At 41.2% G+C, this 21,322-nt stretch overlaps 2 protein-coding genes across 8 annotated transcripts in view; one reads left to right on the forward strand and one right to left on the reverse strand.

Annotated features, from left to right (window-relative positions):
* Positions 1–732: 732 nt before the first annotated feature.
* On the reverse strand, positions 733–2,192 carry wu:fb55g09 (uncharacterized). The gene has a single exon (XM_035764500.1). It carries the CDS (start codon positions 1,733–1,735, stop codon positions 1,031–1,033), a length of 705 nt encoding a protein of 234 aa, XP_035620393.1. The 5' UTR covers positions 1,736–2,192; the 3' UTR covers positions 733–1,030.
* A 1,109-nt stretch (positions 2,193–3,301) lies between these two features.
* The window catches only part of nisch (nischarin), a 41,957-nt gene continuing 23,936 nt past the window's right edge, over positions 3,302–21,322 (forward strand). Inside the window, exons 1-15 of one of the 7 annotated variants that reach the window (XM_052474287.1) lie at positions 3,302–3,569; positions 5,297–5,380; positions 5,564–5,746; positions 6,526–6,574; positions 6,866–7,029; positions 7,149–7,244; positions 8,907–9,002; positions 9,108–9,260; positions 9,807–9,875; positions 10,170–10,355; positions 10,761–10,889; positions 15,569–15,685; positions 16,132–16,249; positions 18,754–18,875; positions 21,062–21,135. In XM_052474287.1, coding sequence (XP_052330247.1) covers positions 3,522–3,569; positions 5,297–5,380; positions 5,564–5,746; positions 6,526–6,574; positions 6,866–7,029; positions 7,149–7,244; positions 8,907–9,002; positions 9,108–9,260; positions 9,807–9,875; positions 10,170–10,355; positions 10,761–10,889; positions 15,569–15,685; positions 16,132–16,249; positions 18,754–18,875; positions 21,062–21,135 — 1,688 coding nt within the window. In that variant the 5' untranslated portion in view covers positions 3,302–3,521. The other 6 variants (XM_035764496.2, XR_008074988.1, XM_052474286.1 and 3 more) reach the window with 6 other exon arrangements.

Here is a 21,322-nt window from a genome sequence, read left to right on the forward strand (position 1 = left end):
GACTTGTTGGAAAGGTGGCATCTTATGTTGAAAGTCACTGAGCTATTCAGCGTTGGCCATTCCTATTGCCAATGTTTGTCTATGGAGATTGCATGGCGGTGTGCTTGATTTAATACACCTGTCAGCAACGGGTGTGGCTGATATAGCCGAATCCACTAATGTGACGGGTTGTCCACATACTTTTGTAGTGCATTTACCAACCTTTGTGGTTAGTTCTACCAACACATAGACGTACATTTACCAACCTCTGTGGTTCTATTTGTTACCGTGTTTATTACAGTGTACTGGATTTGAACAATGTAGTCGTCACACACACACAAGAGAACCATGACAAACACATTAAATATAGTACTTAGCTATGATGATATATTTATGAGAGTGATCCGATTCCAGTATCATGTTGTTCTATACAGTCTGTCGGCAATAATATGTCCTCTACATTTCAATGGTTTCCGCCCACCCACCTCCTTTGTTGCAGCATTTACGTTCTAGAACAACACATCAATCCAGTTTTCTTTTAATGTAGTGATTAAATAATCCTTACCATCCTCACAAAATTGTTCGGTTCTAACCTAAAATGGTAGCCTACTTACATACTGACATATATATTATTCTGCTGGAAATAAATGTTAACCTAAATATATTTCGAAAATAAATATTATCCTAACGATACTGTTGCTTATTTGACTACACAACAGTGTAATTATCAAAACAAAAGTAGATTGAAACAGATTTTTAATAAGAAGCAGTTATTTATTGTTCGAAGCGTTTTTCAATAATGCAATGAACAGCATCAAGCAATGGAGTAGAATGATCCAACGAGCACGGATGTGATTGGTTCGTGGGTCTCACTCCTACCCATTTAACCACTCCCCCAACACAGCATTTGTCAATAACACCATAAACAGACAGTATCAGAAAAAAACAATCATATAGTAACAGTAAACCAATATCTGTTGAAATTGAGGTATGTTTTCTCTCCTACATCTAATGTAAACAGAAATACATTACATTTAGATACCAGGTCCTTTTACATGTCTATCGGTGGTTCAGTCCCACTGAATGTGTCACAAAAGTCATTGTAGTCTTTCTGCATGAAATCTTCACTCTGCATCACGTCGTTATCTGACGGGAAATACTGCATACTGTTACTCTCCTGCTCCTCTTGGTACAAATCCCCTAAATTGAAGAAGGGGAACTGCTGGCACTTGGCCAGTTGTCGAGGGAAGAACCGTGCTGCCGTTGTTGTGAGATCTGGACTGTCGAGGAGAGCGCCCCTTGCGTTCTCTAGCACGCCTAGATACGAGTCCATGTCTGTGAAATCAGTTTCGCAGTCAGACCCACTGTCTGTGCCGATGGAGTCCGAACGCATATGCATCATCTGGTATTTTTCGTGCATCAGGAACTGGTTGGTGTTCCTCGGCGCTCTCATTCCCGGCGCTCTGTTGCCTTTGATGTTGACAGGACGCAGTGACGTCATCGTACGAGGTGGTCGGTTCTGTTTGTAGAACTGGCTGGGGTGGTGAGGATGATGATGATGATGTCCATGCACCCTTCCTCTCTTCCCCCGATACCCGTGCTGCCTCCTCCCGTTCTTGGACCAACTAAGCTTGCTGTTGTCCCCTCTCCTTGCCTGCTGCCCATCCTTCTGTTGGTCTTTGCAGGCAGGTCGGTCACTGTAGACCCGCCACTGGCACATCATGGCCTTCCCATACATCTTTTCTTCGAAAAGCATTAGAAACGCAGCTTAAGTGCTTTCACTGAGCTTTACATTCTCTTTTTCCGCTGCTGACAGCGGCTAGGTAACAAAGAAATTGTAATTTCTCTGTATGGGGGTTTCGTATACTTTCGTGGCTCACCACACGAAAACCCCTAAAAGTCTACCTTTTTACAATCTTCTTCGTTTTTTTCTTGACCACTGGCTTTAGAGAGTACATAGCCTGGTAGCACGCCTCTGATACAAGCAGCTTGACCTGCTCGGGGCTATAGCTGCGCTATCTAGCCTGTCACACCCCTTTTCTCTCGTCAAATAGTACACATTTTTTAAAAAATATATAAAAATACGACTATAGAAGATAAACAAATAAGTTTCGAGTTTCAGGTGTATTTCTTGCTTATTTTTAATTGATAGCTAACTAGTGACCCTGTTGTTCTTGTGGTGTATCTCTTTTCCAGCTGAAGTGACAGTTGCAAATGGTACTTGGAAAATGCGCTTGAGCGGTTTATATAGAAATGGAACATTCGACTGTTGGCTGGATACGCGGGGGTGTTCCACATTTCACTGTCCAAAACATTAAATACATCTAACAAATATATATCCAGAAACCTGTGTATTTCTGATAATGTATTTATTTTATGTGTAAATAGCAAACAACAATCAAAACGACTGGCTAATCTAGCTGGAATTATGTAAACACCAAACCTTTCAGACGGGTAATAGACTAGTCCAATTATTTTTGTGACGTTTAGGGTGCATCGTTACATTGGACTTAATCCCGTTGCACACGTACTGCACGAAAAAGTTTGGTGTTGACACCAGTGTAGCCAGTTTACAGAATAAAGAAACCCTCGATCCACTCACTGACTGTTACATTTTCTTCTGTCAAATGGACACTGATACAGTCTTATAGGCTCGTAACGTGCCTAGTTAAAGGTTAAATAAAAATACAATAAATAATAGCAGAGCAATTGTTCTGGAAACAACAGGCATGCCCACCAAAACACAAAAAGTGTCAACACACTAAATGTGAATTGTAGCCTGTTTCTCAAATATTGTTGTTTACAATACCAATGTTGCTAGTGATATTCATAAAAACATTGACATAAAAACAATATTTGATCCACTTTTTTATAGAGATGTTTTCACAGACCCCGGATTCAATATCCCTGTAAACTGTGGGGCTATATGCCATAGAGAATGATACAGAAGCAGCTCTATATATTTCCTATTATGGTGTCTGTGAGAGCATGGGCAGCGCCATTGAGGCATTCTCCATTTTGAAGTAGTCAATTTTCTTCTTCACGATTGGCGGATCCCTCTAAATGACCCGGTTGGACATGACTCTAACAGGGTCACCAGGAGGGATCAGCCAATGATGTTGGAAGTCCCACCCAGTTGCCCACATTAAAATGGTGGAAGCCCTCAAAGGCGCTGCCCATGCTAATACAGCCTTTTGGCCACTAGAGGCCTTTATCATTCTCTATGGGCTATATAGCGTACACAAACAAACTGAAAACATGCATCATAAGATAAGCCACCACCCTCCCCATCATAAGATAAGCCACCACCCTCCCACGTTCGCTTGAGGGGCTCAGTGAAAAACAAATAGCCCTATAAATCAGATCTAATTCAATCGTATTTGTCACATGCGCGGAATATAACCGGTGTTAACTTTTTCGTGAAATGCTTGCTTTTAAGCCCTTCCCAAAAATGCAGTTTAGAAATACAATAAGAAGAAGAGAAGTAAAATAAAAATACACAAGAATGGAGCTTATACACAGGGAGTACCAGTACCAGATCAATGTGGAGCTATATACAGGGAGTACCAATACCAGATCAATGTGCAGAGGTACGAGGTATTTGAGGTAGATATGTACATGAAGGCAGGGTAGGCATCGGTATAGATAATAATGAGAGTAAAATAAAGAAACCACATGGACAGACAGCTTTAATCAATTATCTCCGATTAATCAGAGATAATGTAGTGCACCGTGTCAGCATGTTGTCATGCGGCGTCTATCATCAAGTTAAATTATTATTATAAAACCCTTGTCCATTTTGGTGATTTACTTGTCACTGGTCGAGAGTCTCGACGACCCACAGACAATATTTATATTTTTTTTTAGATTCAGATAAACCTATTGCTGGATAAATAGGTTAATGTATTCTTTACGCAGCATTGGGCTGAGTACTAAAAATCATGTACTGGTACCAAGACAGCCAGTCAGGTCAAAGATTTTAGAAGTAGGCTATTAGGGGAAAGGACAACGCCTCTCGATCTGTTTAGCGAACGGTCTCTCCTCTTTGGCTTTGAATAGTTCTCCGGGATTTAACCAGACCGCAGCTGTCTGTCACAACAAAGATGGAGGAGAAAACTAGCTAGCACTGTACATCCACCGAGGACCTTAAAAACTAAAACAACATTGGACCAGTTTATCTACTGATATATATATATATATATTTTTTTTTTGATATCGTGATTTTTCAAGATGGATACTGCCGTGTTTCCCGAGGATGTCGTTGTAAAAAAGGTTTCCATCGTTGGATCGGAGCTCGTAGAGAATTACACTGTACGTTCATGTAGCTAGCTATTAGCAATATAGCTATTAGCAATATAGCTATTAGCAATATAGCTATTAGCAATATAGTTATTAGCAATCTAGTTAACGTTATTAATCTATTAGCATTATAGTTAGCCAGTTATCAATCTAGTTAGCAATCTAGTTAGCTAGCTAGTAAGTACGTATAGTTTCCTGTTTTAATGTCACGTAGAAGCAATCATATAACTCAAGACAATCACAGTAACATATTTTAGCTAAATTAATACCAAGATTTTATAACTGCACGCGTGCTACAGTTTAAAGTCGTGATGCTAATTGACATGTATGTGTACATATTAAATGACAAATCCTTTTCAATCTACGTGACGTCTCTCGAAGCTAATTGAGGTTTGTATCGTGAAACACAGCGATATTTTCATACAGGCAGTCGACTAATTAACTACGACATGTTTTTTTTAGTAAGTCGTTAAGAGGCTAGCTGCTAGTTAACGGTGTTGTCATGATGGATTTCTGAGATGTGCGTCAAATGATTTAGCTTTTTCGCGAGGTATCACAAAGCTCACTCAGGACTACTGACTGTCACTGATACATTCCTCTCTGTTTATTGTGCTTAGTTTCTGGGGCCTATAGTGTGTGTGTGTATATATATATGTATGTATGTATGTATGTATGTATGTATGTATGTATGTATATATATATATATATATATATATATATATATATATATAAATCGTGGTAAAGAAAGCTCAATCAATTCCTTATGATTCATGCTGTGTTTAACTGATGACAGATCCCACTCATTGATATCCACATCACAAGTTAGCTAATTAATATTCGTTATTGTTCTCCTCTCAGTCATTTGTTGGGTCATATTCAATACACAGAGAAAACAGACCACTGTGATTGACCCCGTGTCTAACGTGATACGAATGTAATTTTCACGCCTCGTCTAGGAGAGAGGAGGGGAAAAAAAACATGACCATATTCTATTATTAATATTAATTTTATTCTCCAGGTGTACGTCATTGAGGTGAAAGTACGGGATCACAGATGGACCATAAAGCATCGCTACAGTGATTTCCATGACTTGCATGAGAAAGTGAGTGACTTGAAAATTGCGTAATGTTGTGAACCATTGACACATTGTAAAATATATGACACTGCCATGTAACAGTTAAGTAATAACTGTCATATTCTGCTAGTTCAGTTTACACAACTGATACTGTTTATTGTGACTTTTAAAAAAAAAATGGTGAGATTCATACAAATATTTTCACCCAAGCTGACATCTGAGAAGAAGATAGAGAAACATTTACTGCCGCCTAAGAAGATGATCGGTAAAAACTCCAAAAGCCTGGTAGAGAAACGTCAGAAGGAACTGGAAGTCTACCTACAAACACTGCTGGTCAGATTCCCTACAGCTGCCCCTAAAGTCCTCTCCTACTTTCTGCACTTCCACCAATATGTAAGGAGACACACACACACACACACATATATGTTGGTCTTGTAATATGTCAGATTTGTTTTTCACGTGTGTGTGTGCACTTTGATCCACTGTGCACAGGTCAGATCAGGTGTGTGTAATCTCATGAGCTATTCATATCTGTAGTGGTGGTTAAATATTATCAAGGGTTGTGTTGAATCTTGTCACAGCAGAACATCAGGCAGGAAACGGCTTAGCTGTTGTCAGAGTTTAATGATCATGGGGGCGGCAGGGTAGCGTTGGACTAGTAACCGGAAGGTTGCGAGTTCAAACCCCCGAGCTGACAAGGTACAAATCTGTCGTTCTGTCCCCTGAACAGGCAGTTAACCCACTGTTCCCAGGCCGTCATTGAAAATAAGAATGTGTTCTTAACTGACTTGCCTGGTTAAATAAAGGTAAAATTAAACAAATTAAATGTCCTGAATTGATAAAGCAACTCACTGAGGCTATTTAGTTCTTCAGCTGTTTTGCAGGTCAGTGAGTTAGTGTTCATGTCTTAGTGCGATCCATCATTGATCATCTGTTTTAACTAGCATTATTACAACAACAAATCATTTGAGAGCACATGATGACAGGACACGTCTGTCATGGCTATCAAATTAAATCAGCATTTGTTACTACCACAAGACTTGTGGTACTTGTCAATTTGACAGACGTGACCAGAATTAATGACAATAACATAGAAACTTCTCTTCTAGTCTTTCCCTCTTCGCTAAGGAATGTCTCATTTGTAATGTTTTGTCTTTTGTCCATGTCTTCAGGAAATGAATGGAATCACAGCTGCTCTGGCAGAGGAGCTGTTCCACAAGGGTTTGTTCATTTGTTCATCAGCTACCAACAGACTCATTATGTAGAAAAAGTATAAAAATAGTACAATTTACACATCCAGTAATAGAAAACAACATAATAAATGTATCATTTTCAGAAGTGGCTTTCAGACAAGACCGTTGTACAGTAATACATGACACAAGCAGTAGTAAAAATGTTGATGTAATAATGTGCAATATTTTTTTTTTATGTATTCTACTGGCTGCGCTACCCTTGACTTACTGCACTACAAAATGTCTGAACAGGAACAATAAAGATATTGATTGATTGCAGGAGAGCAGTTGCTGGTGGCTGGTGAGCTGTTCACATTGTGTCCCCTCCAGCTGTATGCCATCACTCAGCAGCTGAAGCTGGCCAAGCCTACCTGCTCTAATGGTGACGCCAAGGCAGACCTGGGACACATCCTGGACTTCACCTGCAGACTCAAATACCTCAAGGTGAACTCTCTCTCGACATCTCTGAATCTGTAGCTAATATGATTTGATCTATGTACAGGCGCCCTCAAAAACCCACTAGTGTTTAGCCATGTCTTGTTTGGTCTCTACTGTTCTCCCAGATCACAGGCACCAGAGGAGAGGTGGGGACCAGTAACATCCAGGAAGACAGCCTCACGTTTGACCTTTCAGTCTTTAAAGCTCTCCTACAGATAGAGGTATGTACTAGCAATGGGTGACAGTCCAAGGGCCAATGGGTGACAGTCCAAGGGCCAATGGGTGACAGTCCAAGGGCCAATGGGTGACAGTCCAAGGTCCCATGACCCAGAAAACAAAACTGCAACATTTCAACATTATGTAGATAATGTAATGAAAAATAACTGTCTCATTCAAAACTTGGAAATGTTGCACATTAACTTTTTGGTCCTTCTGTAGCTCAGTTGGTAGAGCATGGCGCTTGTAACGCCAGGGTTGTGGGTTCGATTCCCGGGACCACCCATACGTAGAATGTATGCACACATGACTAAGTCGCTTTGGATAAAAGCGTCTGCTAAATGGCATATATTATTATTATATTATATATTATTTTTATCTTTAATCATAGTTATGCTATTTAGCATCAAGTCTAAACCATGTGCAGTGGTTTTCTCAGTTAATGGAAGATGTTTTGGCAGCTGTATTTAATCTACAGGGCCATTATTACTTTTGCCTGCTAGCCAAACTAAAGACAGAACAAAGTTTGCTAGCTAACACAGCTCTCAAAACATTCAAGGTCCCGACAGATACATAAAGCTCTGTTCTGGCATCTGAGAAAAATGAATTTTGAATGTTTCAACAGCTTCTTATCTTGTATTATTTCAGGATTCCTTCGGTTCGGTACATACGTTGCTTTCTGCGCAGTGATTTAAAAATCATAACTTTTGATTTATAATATTTAATTAATGTGCAACTTTACGATTATTATTATTTTACCCTGTTGGTCTTCTATGAACATTTGAACATCTTGGCCATGTTTGGTTCTAATCTCCTGTTGGTCATCTATGAACATTTCAACATCTTGGTCATGTTCTGTTATAGTCTCCACCCGGCACAGCCAGAAGAGGACTGGCCACCCCTCACAGCCTGGTTCCTCTCTTGGTTTCTTCCTAGGTTTTGGCCTTTCTAGGGAGTTTTTCCTAGCCACCGTGCTTCTACACCTGCATTGCTTGCTGTTTGGGGTTTTAGGCTGGGTTTCTGTACAGCACTTTGAGATATCAGCTGATGTACGAAGGGCTATATAAATACATTTGATTTATTAGTTGTAGATCACACATTCTTCCACTTAATATCATTATCTACAAAATGATGTCAACAATTTGCAGTTCCTTTTTTCTGGGTCATGAAACTGCTTTTCTGAAGCCTTTTTTGGTGGGTTAGCCTGATCTCAGATCTGTGCTTCTTATTGACATTATTAGCAAAACAACAGATCTGGGACCAGGCTAGGTAATGTTAAGATAGTATGTTATTAATCCCCAAGAGGAGAGTTTGATTGCACCAGCCCATACATCCATTAAACATAAATAGACCATGAGACACAACAAGGAGACAGATACTTAAAAGCAGCATACCATCAGCTGATATAGAACTAAATTATTAAGTAAATTATCGGTGATAAATATCCTCACAGATCAAAAGGATCTGTGGAAATATTCTGTTTTGGACCTGGGTAATACTTATAAACAGTTTTATTAATACTTAGTAATAAACATTATTCTAACGTGTTACCGGTCAGTCATGTTAGCATAACCCACTGTTCCTAGGCCGTCATCCTATTGGTCATTACCGTCACTTGTTCTCCTGATTTAGTTGATTTTTTAAAATTTAAAATCCTTTTCTTCCAGATAAGCGACTGTAACTCGGCCCAGATCATGGGACTGCCTTCTCTGAAACCCTGTCTGGTCACGCTGAGTGTCCACCACTCTGCAACATCCATGATGGTAACACACGTGTGTGTGTGTGTGTGTGTGTGTGTGTGTGTGTGTGTGTGTGTGTGTGTGTGTGTGTGTGGTAAATCTGTATTGATTCCTACCTTCGTTGTGTAGGATGTGCTGGTTCCGGAGGCATGCGTGTCCCCTCAGTGGGTCGCAGAGGGAGCGCTTACAGACCGGCCCGTCGCCACCATCATCCCTATCTGGAAGAGACTCACCACTCTGGACATGAGTCACAACCACATAGGCTGCATAGACGACTCAGTGGTGAGAGACCCTACACTCATATCAATAATAATAATAACGAATGCCTGTTATTCGGCAAGGTAGCCTAGTGGTTAGAGCGTTGGACTAGTAACCGGAATGGTCTTCTGTAGCTCAGTTGGTAGAGCATGGCGCTTGTAACGCCAGGGTAGTGGGTTCGATCCCGGGACCACCCATACGTAGAATGTATGCACACATGACTGTAAGTCGCTTTGGATAAAAGCGACTGCTAAATGGCATATATTATTATATTATTATTATGTTGCAAGTTCAAACCCCCGAGCTGACAAGGTACAAATCTGTCGTTCTGCCCCTGAACAGGCAGTTAAACCCACTGTTCCTAGGCTGTCATTGAAAATAAGAATTTGTTCTTAACTGACTTGCCTGGTTAAATAAAGGTAAATAAAATGAATGGTATTATTGTGTTCATGTTTTTTGTGTGTTATTAATGGAATTCTACTGTACGTCTATGTTTGGCCATAATACAATTGACTTGATGTGTAATTCTGGTAACTTTTTTTTATTTATTTATTTTGTCCTATTTTTCAGAAATTGATACCAAAAGTCGAATTCTTAGATCTTAGTTCCAACGAGCTCTCTATGGTGGAAAACCTTCAGGTATGTTCAGACTAGAGATGTTCGTAGAGCTCCGGTACAGAGATATTTACAATAGATAGGACGTAATTGTCAAAACAAAAGAGCCCCATATCTTAGTGGTTGTGGTGTTGTTGTTTGTACATGTACCATGTTATTAATGTGTTTAAAACTAAAAAAGTAGCTAATCATGTTACAGGATTAACATGTCACTGTATTTGGTGAGTTGAGGACATTTCTAGAGAAAAGTTCAAGAGCACCCAAGACCATAATATGACGTCCATTTTGTTTTCATGTTGTGTTCTGCTCGTGTTTCAGCACCTGTACAATCTGATCCACCTGGACCTTTCTTACAACATTCTGACAGTGTTAGAGGGGGCCCACACCAAACTGGGTAACATCAAGACCCTCAACCTGGCAGGCAACCAGCTCGACAGCCTCGCAGGCCTCACTAAACTATACTCTCTGGTTAACCTGGACCTCAGCTCCAACAAACTGGGACAGGTAGGGTAATCTACCACTCTGGGACAGGTAGGGTAATCTACCACTCTGGGACAGGTAGGGTAATCTACCACTCTGGGACAGGTAGGGTAATCTACCACTCTGCAGCATCCAATCAATAAATCAATTCATCAATCGGGCCTCTCTGAACTATTTTCTCTGGTCAACCTGGACCTTAACTTCAACAAACTGGGACAGGTAGGGTAATCTACCACTCTGGGACAGGTCGCTAGTATTCTGATTGTTAAAAAAACATGTTTTTACATCAGCAGTTGGCACTAAGCTATTTAACAGTAGCTGGCCTAAAACTACTTTTACTACAGTGAAGTTACTAGCTACAGTAACTGCGGTGGGATATAACATACATATAAAGTTGACTAAAGTGCTGAATTTCCTCTGTCCTCTCAGCTCGAGGAGATCAGGTACATAGGAATGCTGCCCTGCCTGGAGAGACTGGTCCTGTCTAACAACCCCATGTGTATCATCCCTGACTACAGAACCAAGGTGCTGGCTCAGTTCTGGGACCGCGCCTCAGAGGTATGGACACACACACACACACACACACACACACACACACACACACACCACATACAGTAGGACAGACAGACTCACTTCTTAGTGGGGGAGGCAACCTAGTAGTAGTAGTAGTAGTAGCAGCAGCAGCAGAAGTAGCCTTAGTAGCAGCAGAGGTAGTAGTAGTATTAGCCATACGAGCAGCAGTAGTAACAGCAGCAGCAGTATTAGCCATACTAGCAGTAGTAACAGTAAAAGCAGCAGTAGTAATATTATTATCCATAGTAGCAGCAGTAGTAGTATTAGCCATAGTAGCAGCAGTAGTAGTATTAGCCATAGTAGTATTAGCAGTAGTAGTATTAGCCATAGTAGTAGTAGTATTAGCATAGTAGTATTAGCAGTAGTAGTATTAGCATAGTAGTATTAGCAGTAGTAGTAGTAGTAGTAGTATTAGCCATAGTAGCAGCAGTAGTAGTATTAGCCATAGTAGCAGCAGTAGTAGTATTAGCCATAGTAGTAGTAGTATTAGCATAGTAGTATTAGCAGTAGTAGTATTAGCCATAGTAGTATTAGCCATAGTAGCAGCAGTAGTAGTATTAGCCATAGTAGCAGCAGTAGTAGTATTAGCCATAGTAGCAGCAGTAGCAGTATTAGCCATAGCAGTAGCAGTATTAGCCGCAGCAGTAGCAGTATTAGCCATAGTAGCAGTAGCAGTATTAGCCATAGTAGCAGTAGTAGTATTAGCCATAGTAGCAGCAGTAGTAGTATTAGCCGTAGCAGTAGTATTAGCCGTAGCAGTAGTATTAGCCGTAGCAGTAGTATTAGCCATAGCAGTAGTATTAGCCATAGCAGTAGTAGTATTAGCCATAGCAGTAGTAGTATTAGCCATAGCAGTAGTAGTATTAGCCATAGTAGCAGTAGTAGTATTAGCCATAGTAGCAGTAGTAGTATTAGTATTAGCCATAGTAGCAGTAGTAGTATTAGCCATAGTAGCAGTAGTAGTATTAGCCATAGTAGCAGTAGTAGTATTAGCCATAGTAGCAGTAGTAGTATTAGCCATAGTAGCAGTAGTAGTATTAGCCATAGTAGCAGTAGTAGTATTAGCCATAGTAGCAGTAGTAGTATTAGCCATAGTAGCAGTAGTAGTATTAGCCATAGTAGTAGTAGCAGTAGTAGTATTAGTATTAGCCATAGTAGCAGCAGTAGTAGTAGTATTAGCCATAGTAGCAGTATTAGCCATAGTAGCAGCAGTAGTAGTATTAGCCATAGTAGCAGTAGTAGTATTAGCCATAGTAGCAGCAGTAGTAGTATTAGCCATAGTAGCAGTAGTAGTAGCAGTAGTAGTAGCAGTAGTAGTATTAGCCATAGTAGCAGCAGTAGTATTAGCCATAGTGGCAGTAGTAGTATTAGCCATAGTAGCAGCAGTAGTAGTAGTATTAGCCATAGTAGCAGTAGTAGTAGTAGTAGTAGTATTAGCCATAGTAGCAGTAGTAGTATTAGCCATAGTAGCAGTAGTAGTAGTATTAGCCATAGTAGCAGTAGTAGTAGTATTAGCCATAGTAGCAGCAGTAGTAGTAGTAGTATTAGCCATAGTAGCAGCAGTAGTAGTAGTATTAGCCATAGTAGCAGTAGTAGTAGTATTAGCCATAGTAGCAGCAGTAGTAGTAGTAGTATTAGCCATAGTAGTAGTATTAGCCATAGTAGCAGCAGTAGTAGTATTAGTATTAGCCATAGTAGCAGTAGTAGTATTAGCCATAGTAGCAGTAGTAGTAGTATTAGCCATAGTAGCAGTAGTATTAGCCATAGTAGCAGTAGTATTAGCCATAGTAGCAGTAGTAGTAGTATTAGCCATAGTAGCAGTAGTAGTATTAGCCATAGTAGTAGTAGTAGTATTAGCCATAGTAGCAGCAGTAGTAGTAGTAGTATTAGCCATAGTAGCAGTAGTAGTATTAGCCATAGTAGCAGTAGTAGTAGTATTAGCCATAGTAGCAGTAGTAGTATTAGCCATAGTAGTATTAGCCATAGTAGTAGTATTAGCCATAGTAGCAGCAGTAGTAGTATTAGCCATAGTAGCAGCAGTAGTAGTATTAGCCATAGTAGCAGCAGTAGTAGTATTAGCCATAGTAGCAGCAGTAGTAGTATTAGCCATAGTAGTAGCAGTAGTAGTATTAGTATTAGCCATAGTAGTAGTAGTAGTATTAGTATTAGCCATAGTAGCAGTAGTAGTATTAGCCATAGTAGCAGTAGCAGTAGTATTAGCCATAGTAGCAGCAGTAGTAGTATTAGCCATAGTAGTAGCAGTAGTAGTATTAGTATTAGCCATAGTAGTAGTAGTAGTAGTAGTAGTATTAGCCATAGTAGCAGTAGTAGTATTAGCCATAGTAGCAGTAGCAGTAGTATTAGCCATAGTAGCAGTAGTATTAGCCATAGTAGCAGTAGTAGTAGTATTAGCCATAGTAGCAGTAGTAGTATTAGCATAGTAGTAGTAGTAGTAGTAGTATTAGTATTAGCCATAGTAGCAGTAGTAGTATTAGCCATAGTAGCAGCAGTAGTAGTAGTAGTATTAGCCATAGTAGCAGTAGTAGTATTAGCCATAGTAGCAGTAGTAGTATTAGTATTAGCCATAGTAGCAGTAGTAGTATTAGTATTAGCCATAGTAGCAGTAGTAGTAGTATTAGCCATAGTAGCAGCAGTAGTAGTATTAGCCATAGTAGCAGCAGTAGTATTAGCCATAGTAGTATTAGCCATAGTAGCAGTAGTAGTATTAGCCATAGTAGCAGTAGTAGTAGTATTAGCCATACTAGCCATGGCTAATACTACTACTGCATACTATGTATTAATACATACCACAGTAGTAGTAGCCACTATGGCCATAGTAGCAGTATAGTACTAGCCATAGTAGCTACAGTATGGCCAGCCATAGTAGTAGCAGCAGTAGTAGTATTAGCCATAGTAGTAGCAGTAGTGTAGTACCATAGTGGCAGTAGTAGTATTAGCCATAGTACCGCCGCCAGTAGTGGCTTAATATAGTAGTAGCAGCCGCTATTAGCCATATGGCAGTAGTAGTATTAGCCATAGTAGCAGTAGTAGTATTAGCCATAGTAGCAGCAGTAGTAGTAGTAGCCATAGCAGTAGTATTAGCCATAGTAGTAGCTACTATAGTATTAGCCATAGTAGTAGTATTAGCAGTACCGCCACCAGTATTAGCCAATACCACTACTACCATACTAGCAGCCAGTAGTATTAGCCATATGGCAGTAAGCCATAGTATTAGCCATAGCAGTAGCAGTATTAGCCATAGTAGTAGTAGTACTAGCCATAGTAGTATTAGCCCATGGCAGTATAGTAGTATTAGCCATAGTAGCAGTAGTAGTAGTATTAGCCATAGTAGCAGCAGTGTATAGTATTACCATAGTGGCAGCAGTAGTAGTATTACCATAGTAGCAGCTAGTATTAGCCATAGTAGCTAATACTAGACTATTAGCCATAGTAGCAGTATAGTATTAGCCATAGCCATAGTAGCAGCACTAGTAGTATTAGCCATAGTAGTAGCAGCACTAGTAGTATTAGCCATAGTAGTAGCAGCAGTAGTAGTAGCAGTAGTAGTATTAGCCATAGTAGTAGCAGCACTAGTAGTATTAGCCATAGTAGTAGCAGCACTAGTAGTATTAGCCATAGTAGTAGCAGCACTAGTAGTATTAGCCATAGTAGTAGCAGCAGTAGTAGTATTAGCCATAGTAGTAGCAGCAGTAGTAGTATTAGCCATAGTAGTAGCAGCAGTAGTAGTATTAGCCATAGTAGTAGCAGCAGTAGTAGTATTAGCCATAGTAGTAGTAGTAGTAGTAGCAGCAGTAGTAGTAGTAGCAGCAGTAGTATTAGCCATAGTAGTAGTAGTAGTAGTAGTAGTATTAGCCATAGTAGCAGCAGTAGTAGTATTAGCCATAGTAGCAGCAGTAGTAGTATTAGCCATAGTAGCAGCAGTAGTAGTATTAGCCATAGTAGCAGCAGTAGTAGTAGCAGCAGTAGTAGTATTAGCCATAGTAGTAGCAGCAGTAGTAGTAGCAGTAGTAGTATTAGCCATAGTAGTAGCAGTAGTAGTATTAGCCATAGCAGCAGTAGTAGTATTAGCCATAGTAGCAGCAGTAGTAGTATTAGCCATAGTAGTAGCAGCAGTAGTAGTATTAGCCATAGTAGCAGCAGTAGTAGTAGCAGCAGTAGTAGTATTAGCCATAGTAGCAGCAGTAGTAGTAGTAGTAGCAGCAGTAGTAGTAGCAGTAGTAGTATTAGCCATAGTAGCAGTAGTAGTAGTATTAGCCATAGTAGCAGCAGTAGTAGTATTATTAGCCATAGTAGCATCATCAGCATCAGAAGTAGCAGTAGTAGTAGTATTGGCAACAACAGTAGTAGCAGTAGTAGTAGCAACAACAACAGTAGTAGCAGCAGTTGTAGTAGGAGAAGCAGCAACAGTAGTAGTAGATGGTAACTGTAGCAGTAGTAGATGGTAGGTTGTAGTGGTAGGTTGTAGTGGTAGGTTGTAACTGGTAGTGGTAGGTTGTAACTGTAGTGGTAGGTGGTAACTAGTGGTAGGTTGTAACTGTAGTGGTAGGTTGTAACTGTAGTGGTAGGTGGTAACTAGTGGTAGGTTGTAACTGTACTATATTCCTTACCCACTGATTGTTGATGTGGTTGTCCTTGTCTAACAGGTATGCTTGGACAGCACTGTGCCGACAGAGAAAGAGCTGGACACTGTGGAGGTGTTGAAAGCTATTCAGAAAGCCAAAGAATCTAAAGACCGAATGGCCAACAACAACGAAAAGAAGGTAAGGTGCCATAACCAAGGGCAGAATAATGATTTGTGGTAACTTTGTCTAGTGTTCTGAGCCTGTTGATCTCTGTGAACAGGAGCATCTTACAACTGGTTATTACAGTATTACTGTTATCTTTGGGGGGTTTATTACAGTATTACTGATATATTTTGGGGGGGGTTCTTTCCCTCCCAAAATAAATGCTAATATCCTTTTCCTTGCTAATATCCTTTTCCTTGCTAACTGTAAACAGGTCTATCTAAAATGAACCATTTACTATAGTATTGAATGCAGATAGCCTGAGTCCCAGATCTGTTTGTGCTGTCTTGCCTGTAACAATGGCATAGGAGTTGGCAAAACAGCACATTGACACCTCTGGTATAGAACAATAGGTTGATTATATAGAATATTCCTCTATATTATATGTTGACTAAAGCGAAGCCTGCTGGTGTGTTTGTCAGATCAGTGAGGACTCCAGGCTGTCTGGTGGTGGATCTTCCATCTCCTCTGTCGCTGCCGCCTCTACCTCCTCTTCCTCTCTCCTCTCCTCAGCCCTAGCCCCAGCCTGCTCCAGCCAAGGTAATCATGTATGTATCAGGCTGCTGGGTGGGGCCTGCTCTGCTCCTATAAGCTCTAGCTCTCTCAACACTACTCTCTCGCTCTTTCTTGCTCTCTTTCTCTCTCTCTTGCTCGTTCTCTCTCGCTCTCTCTCTCTCTCAGCAGCTCTATACCAGTCACTGTGGTAGACTCAGCGAAATGACGTCATCACGAGCAGCACTGATGATATTGCGAAGAGCGAGACGCACGACTTCGATCTCTCACACAGTCAAACATAGTATCTGCGCATGTGCACAGGTTTGGTTCATGCTGTCACAGCGTGGTAGCAACAGGACCAAAACAGTGGAGAAGTTGAGCCTCGTGCTGCAACGCTCTTAAACCGAGTGTACACTACACGATTTTGGCCCCGATTTTAGCTTTCTCAGACTAGTTTTTGAGATGGGAGACAAAAGCCCCTTGTCCTTGCCTACTCAGGGCACGCGGTCGTCACCGAAGCTCATTTTATTTTTTGTCTCCCCTTTATTTAACCAGGTAGGCTAGTTGAGAACAAGTTCTCATTTACAACTGCGACCTGGCCAAGATAAAGCATAGCAGTGTGAACAGACAACACAGAGTTACACATGGAGTAAACAATTAACAAGTCAATAACACAGTAGAAAAAAGGGGAGTCTATATACATTGTGTGCAAAAGGCATGAGGAGGTAGGGGAATAATTACAATTTAGCAGATTAACACTGGAGTGATAAATGATCAGATGGTCATGTGCAGGTTGAGATACTGGTGTGCAAAAGAGCAGAAAAGTAAATAAATAAAAACAGTATGGGGATGAGGTAGGTAAATTGGGTGGGCTATTTACCGATGGACTATGTACAGCTGCAGCGATCGGTTAGCTGCTCAGATAGCAGATGTTTGAAGTTGGTGAGGGAGATAAAAGTCTCCAACTTCAGCAATTTTTGCAATACGTTCCAGTCACAGGCAGCAGAGAACTGGAACGAAAGGCGGTCAAATGAGGTGTTGGCTTTAGGGATGATCAGTGAGATACACCTGCTGGAGCGCGTGCTACGGATGGGTGTTGCCATCGTGACCAGTGAACTGAGATAAGGCGGAGCTTTACCTAGCATGGACTTGTAGATGACCTGGAGCCAGTGAGTCTGGCCAGCCGACTAGAGCATACAGGTCGCAGTGGTGGGTGGTATAAGGTGCTTTAGTAACAACGGATGGCATTGTGATAAACTGCATCCAGTTTGCTGAGTAGAGTATTGGAAGCTATTTTGTAGATGACATCGCCGAAGTCGAGGATCGGTAGGATAGTCAGTTTTACTAGGGTAAGTTTGGCGGCGTGAGTGAAGGAGGCTTTGTTGCGAAATAGAAAGCCGACTCTAGATTTGATTTTAGATATGAGTCTGGAAGGAGAGTTTACAGTCTAGCCAGACACCTAGGTACTTATAATGTCCACATATTCTAGGTCGGAACCATCCAGGGTGGTGATGCTAGTCGGGCATGCGGGTGCAGGCAGCGACTGGTTGAAAAGGATGCATTTGGTTTTACTAGCGTTTAAGAGCAGTTGGAGGCCACGGAAGGAGTGTTGTATGGCATTGAAGCTCGTTTGGAGGTTAGATAGCACAGTGTCCAATGACGGGCCGAAAGTATACAGAATGGTGTCGTCTGCGTAGAGGTGGATCAGGGAATCGTTTAATGTGGGCGGGTCCGTGACGCCATCTTAGGGCTAATGATCTCGTATTTGAGCAGTCCCAGACGTCACACCCCGAGACACGCAGCTCTTATTAATACACCACTACTCCCCCCTGAGATACACAGCTCTTACTAATACACCACTACTCCCCCCTGAGACACACAGCTCTTACTAATACATCACTACTCCCCCATGAGACACAGCTCTTACTAATACACCACTACTCCCCCATGAGAGACACAGCTCTTACTAATACACCACTACTCCCCCCTGAGACACACAGCTCTTACTAATACACCACTACTCCCCCCGAGACACGCAGCTCTTACTAATACATCACTACTCCCCCCTGAGACACACAGCTCTTACTAATACACCACTACTCCCCCCTGAGACACGCAGCTCTTACTAATACATCACTACTCCCCCTGAGACACACAGCTCTTACTAATACACCACTACTCCCCCTGAGACACACAGCTCTTACTAATACATCACTACTCCCCCCCTGAGGCACGCAGCTCTTACTAATACACCACTACTAATCCCCCCCCCCCCCCGAGACACGCAGCTCCTACTAATACATCACTTACTAATACTCTCCCCCCCCTGAGACACACAGCTCTTCCTAATACATCACTACTCCCCCCTGAGACAGCTCTTCCTAATACATCACTACTCCCCCCCCCCTGAGACACACAGTAGTGTTGTAACTCTTACCACTGTGATATACAGTGTGCTTTAACCGTGACGTAAGCTCACACTAAACACACTTTGAAGCGTAAGCAGTATACATTTCAGATCGCTATTTAAATGTTTTTGTTTGTTCCAGAATTGATATGTAAAGAAGAAGGCTTTGTTACCCCTACAATATTGACTCCTGTGGATTTTATTGCACTTGATACCCATCGACGCTATGATGTAAACACACTGCCTTGTGAGGAACAACTACAGGTGAGTTTTTTTTTTCATCTGATTATACACACACAAAAGAAAAATATTTTTTTATTATGACGTTTTCACGATTTATTTTGTAATATGGAAACTTGCTGCAAGAAAAATAATGTTTCGTTTCTTTGTGAACGTACCGTTTAAAATAAATTATAATCGTGATTCTTAAAACATAAAATAATATAAAATTCATTACATACAGTATGTAAAATTGTCCAAAAAAAAAAACAACCTGAACTCAGGGGTAGACGTAACATACTAAATGAAAATCTGGAGTACTGAAATTAGCATGATATGTTTCATTTGGTATGTTATGAATACACTTGTGGATGTCCATTATCCATTTGGTATATGTTACCAATTACAATTCATATAATGTAACAAATGATCATTCGTATGATATGTTGCGAATTGCAATTTGTGCAATAAGTTACGAATTTGCAATATGTATATTTGACAAATTCCATTTTAACTAGGTTGCTAGTTGGCTAACGTTAGTTAGCTGGCTAATGTTAGCTATCCAAGGAATTAAGGTTAACGCTATGGGAAGGGTTAGCTAACATGCTAACATGCCAAGTAGTTGCAAAGTTACTAAAATACTAAAGTTGTCCGTGATGAGATTCGTAACACACAACCTTAGAGTCGCTTGGCATTCACGTTATACACTTACCCATCCAACCCGACCACCCTCCTTTCCTTTTCGCCGTGAGAACTTCGGCCCACAATTTAAAAAGTTGTGACATACCCTGGTATAGCGTGCGGTATGCCGTGGTGTGGAATGGTCCTTTACACTTCTTGCTTTTAATGCTCGTTTTAACCACCAGAGGCCACCATTAAACACATTTACTCAATTTATTGACATGGGCTTTTGAAAGCCGAGCAAAAAACCCAGATTTGTCACTCTGACAGAGCTCCAGAGTTCCTCAGTGGAGATGGTTGTCCTTCTGGAAGGTTCTGCCATCCCTGCAGCGCTCCAGCAATCAGGCCTTTATGGAGTGGCCAGGTGGAAGCCACTCCTCAGGAAAAAGGCACATGACCACATGCTTGGCGTTTGCCAAAAGGCACCTAAAGGACTCTCAGACCATGAGAAACAAGATTATCTGGTCTGATGAAACCAAGATTGACCTGAATGCCAAATGTCACGTCTGGAGGAAACCTGGCACCATCCCTACGGTGAAGCATGGTGGTGGCAGCATCATGCTGTGGGGATGTTTATCAGCGACAGGGACTGGGAGACTTGTCAGGATTGAGGGAAAGGTGCAAAGTACAGAGAGATCCTTGATGAAAACCTGCTCCAGTGTGCTCAGGACCTCCGACTGGGACGAAGGTTCATCTATATATCTTGTTATGTTGGCTGTAGGCTTTCATTAGGGCAAGGCTCTTTTCAAAGCGATTTTGAGTTGACAATGTGCTGCATGTCGTGGAAATATCGGCTACAGTCCAGTCAAATCCCATTGTATTGGTCACATACACACGGTTAGCAGATGTTAATGCGAGTGTAGCGAAATGCTTGTGCTTCTAGTTCCGACAGTGCAGTAATATCTAACAAGTAATCTAACAATTCCCCAACAACTACCTGTTGCGCCTTCTTCTTCACCACACTGTCTGTGCGGGTGGACCATTTCAGTTTGTCTGTGATGTGTACGCCGAGGAACTTTCCACGTTCTCCACTGCTGTCACAGTAGTAATGCAGTGACATCTTCTTCTTGCCTGAAATAAAACAATAGGTGTATTTCTTTCCCTCAGGTGTGGGCTGTTGGGCGCGCGGGACAGAGGAAGAGCAATTCTTAAGCTTATTGTTCTAATATCAATCACCATCTTCTTCGTCATCAGTCATGTGCACAATTTATCCGTTTCTATCGGGTTTCCATCAGCTGTTCATTCAGTGAGGAGAGACACACATTAGTGCCCTGGGTACTAACGCTTACACCTTAACCCAAAAGAATAATGAGCGTTTTTACCCCCCTCGCGGTGACGCAATATCTCTTACTGTACCGTCATATACCACTGTGTCTAACCATCTTTCGTATGTAACCACATCAAAACGTAACCTAATAGTGTCCCGGCTGTACCTCTGTAGTCTATGTGACTGGGAGGACCCAGGCACTCTGCATGATATTACATTGTCTTTGTGGGTTGCATGTTCAGTGGCGCAACATCTTAAATGTTACGTTTTGTTATTGTTCCAGGTTACCAGCCACCAACCTGATGCTGATTCTAGTTCTTCTGACCGCTCCAGTACCCAACAGAACCAGAACAGTAGGTACGTTGTGAAGCACGCAGCTTGTAAACATCATTTACACGGAAAATAAACCATTTCATTCATTCTTTCACCCACCCACGCATTCATTCATTGATTCATTCATTTGTTTAATCATTCTTTCACTCATTCATTCATTCTTTCACCCACCCACTCATTCATTCAAGATGTGTTGTTTCTGTACTGTTTG

The sequence above is a fragment of the Oncorhynchus keta genome, chromosome 21, assembly GCF_023373465.1.
Source record: "Oncorhynchus keta strain PuntledgeMale-10-30-2019 chromosome 21, Oket_V2, whole genome shotgun sequence".
Taxonomy (NCBI): domain Eukaryota; kingdom Metazoa; phylum Chordata; class Actinopteri; order Salmoniformes; family Salmonidae; genus Oncorhynchus; species Oncorhynchus keta.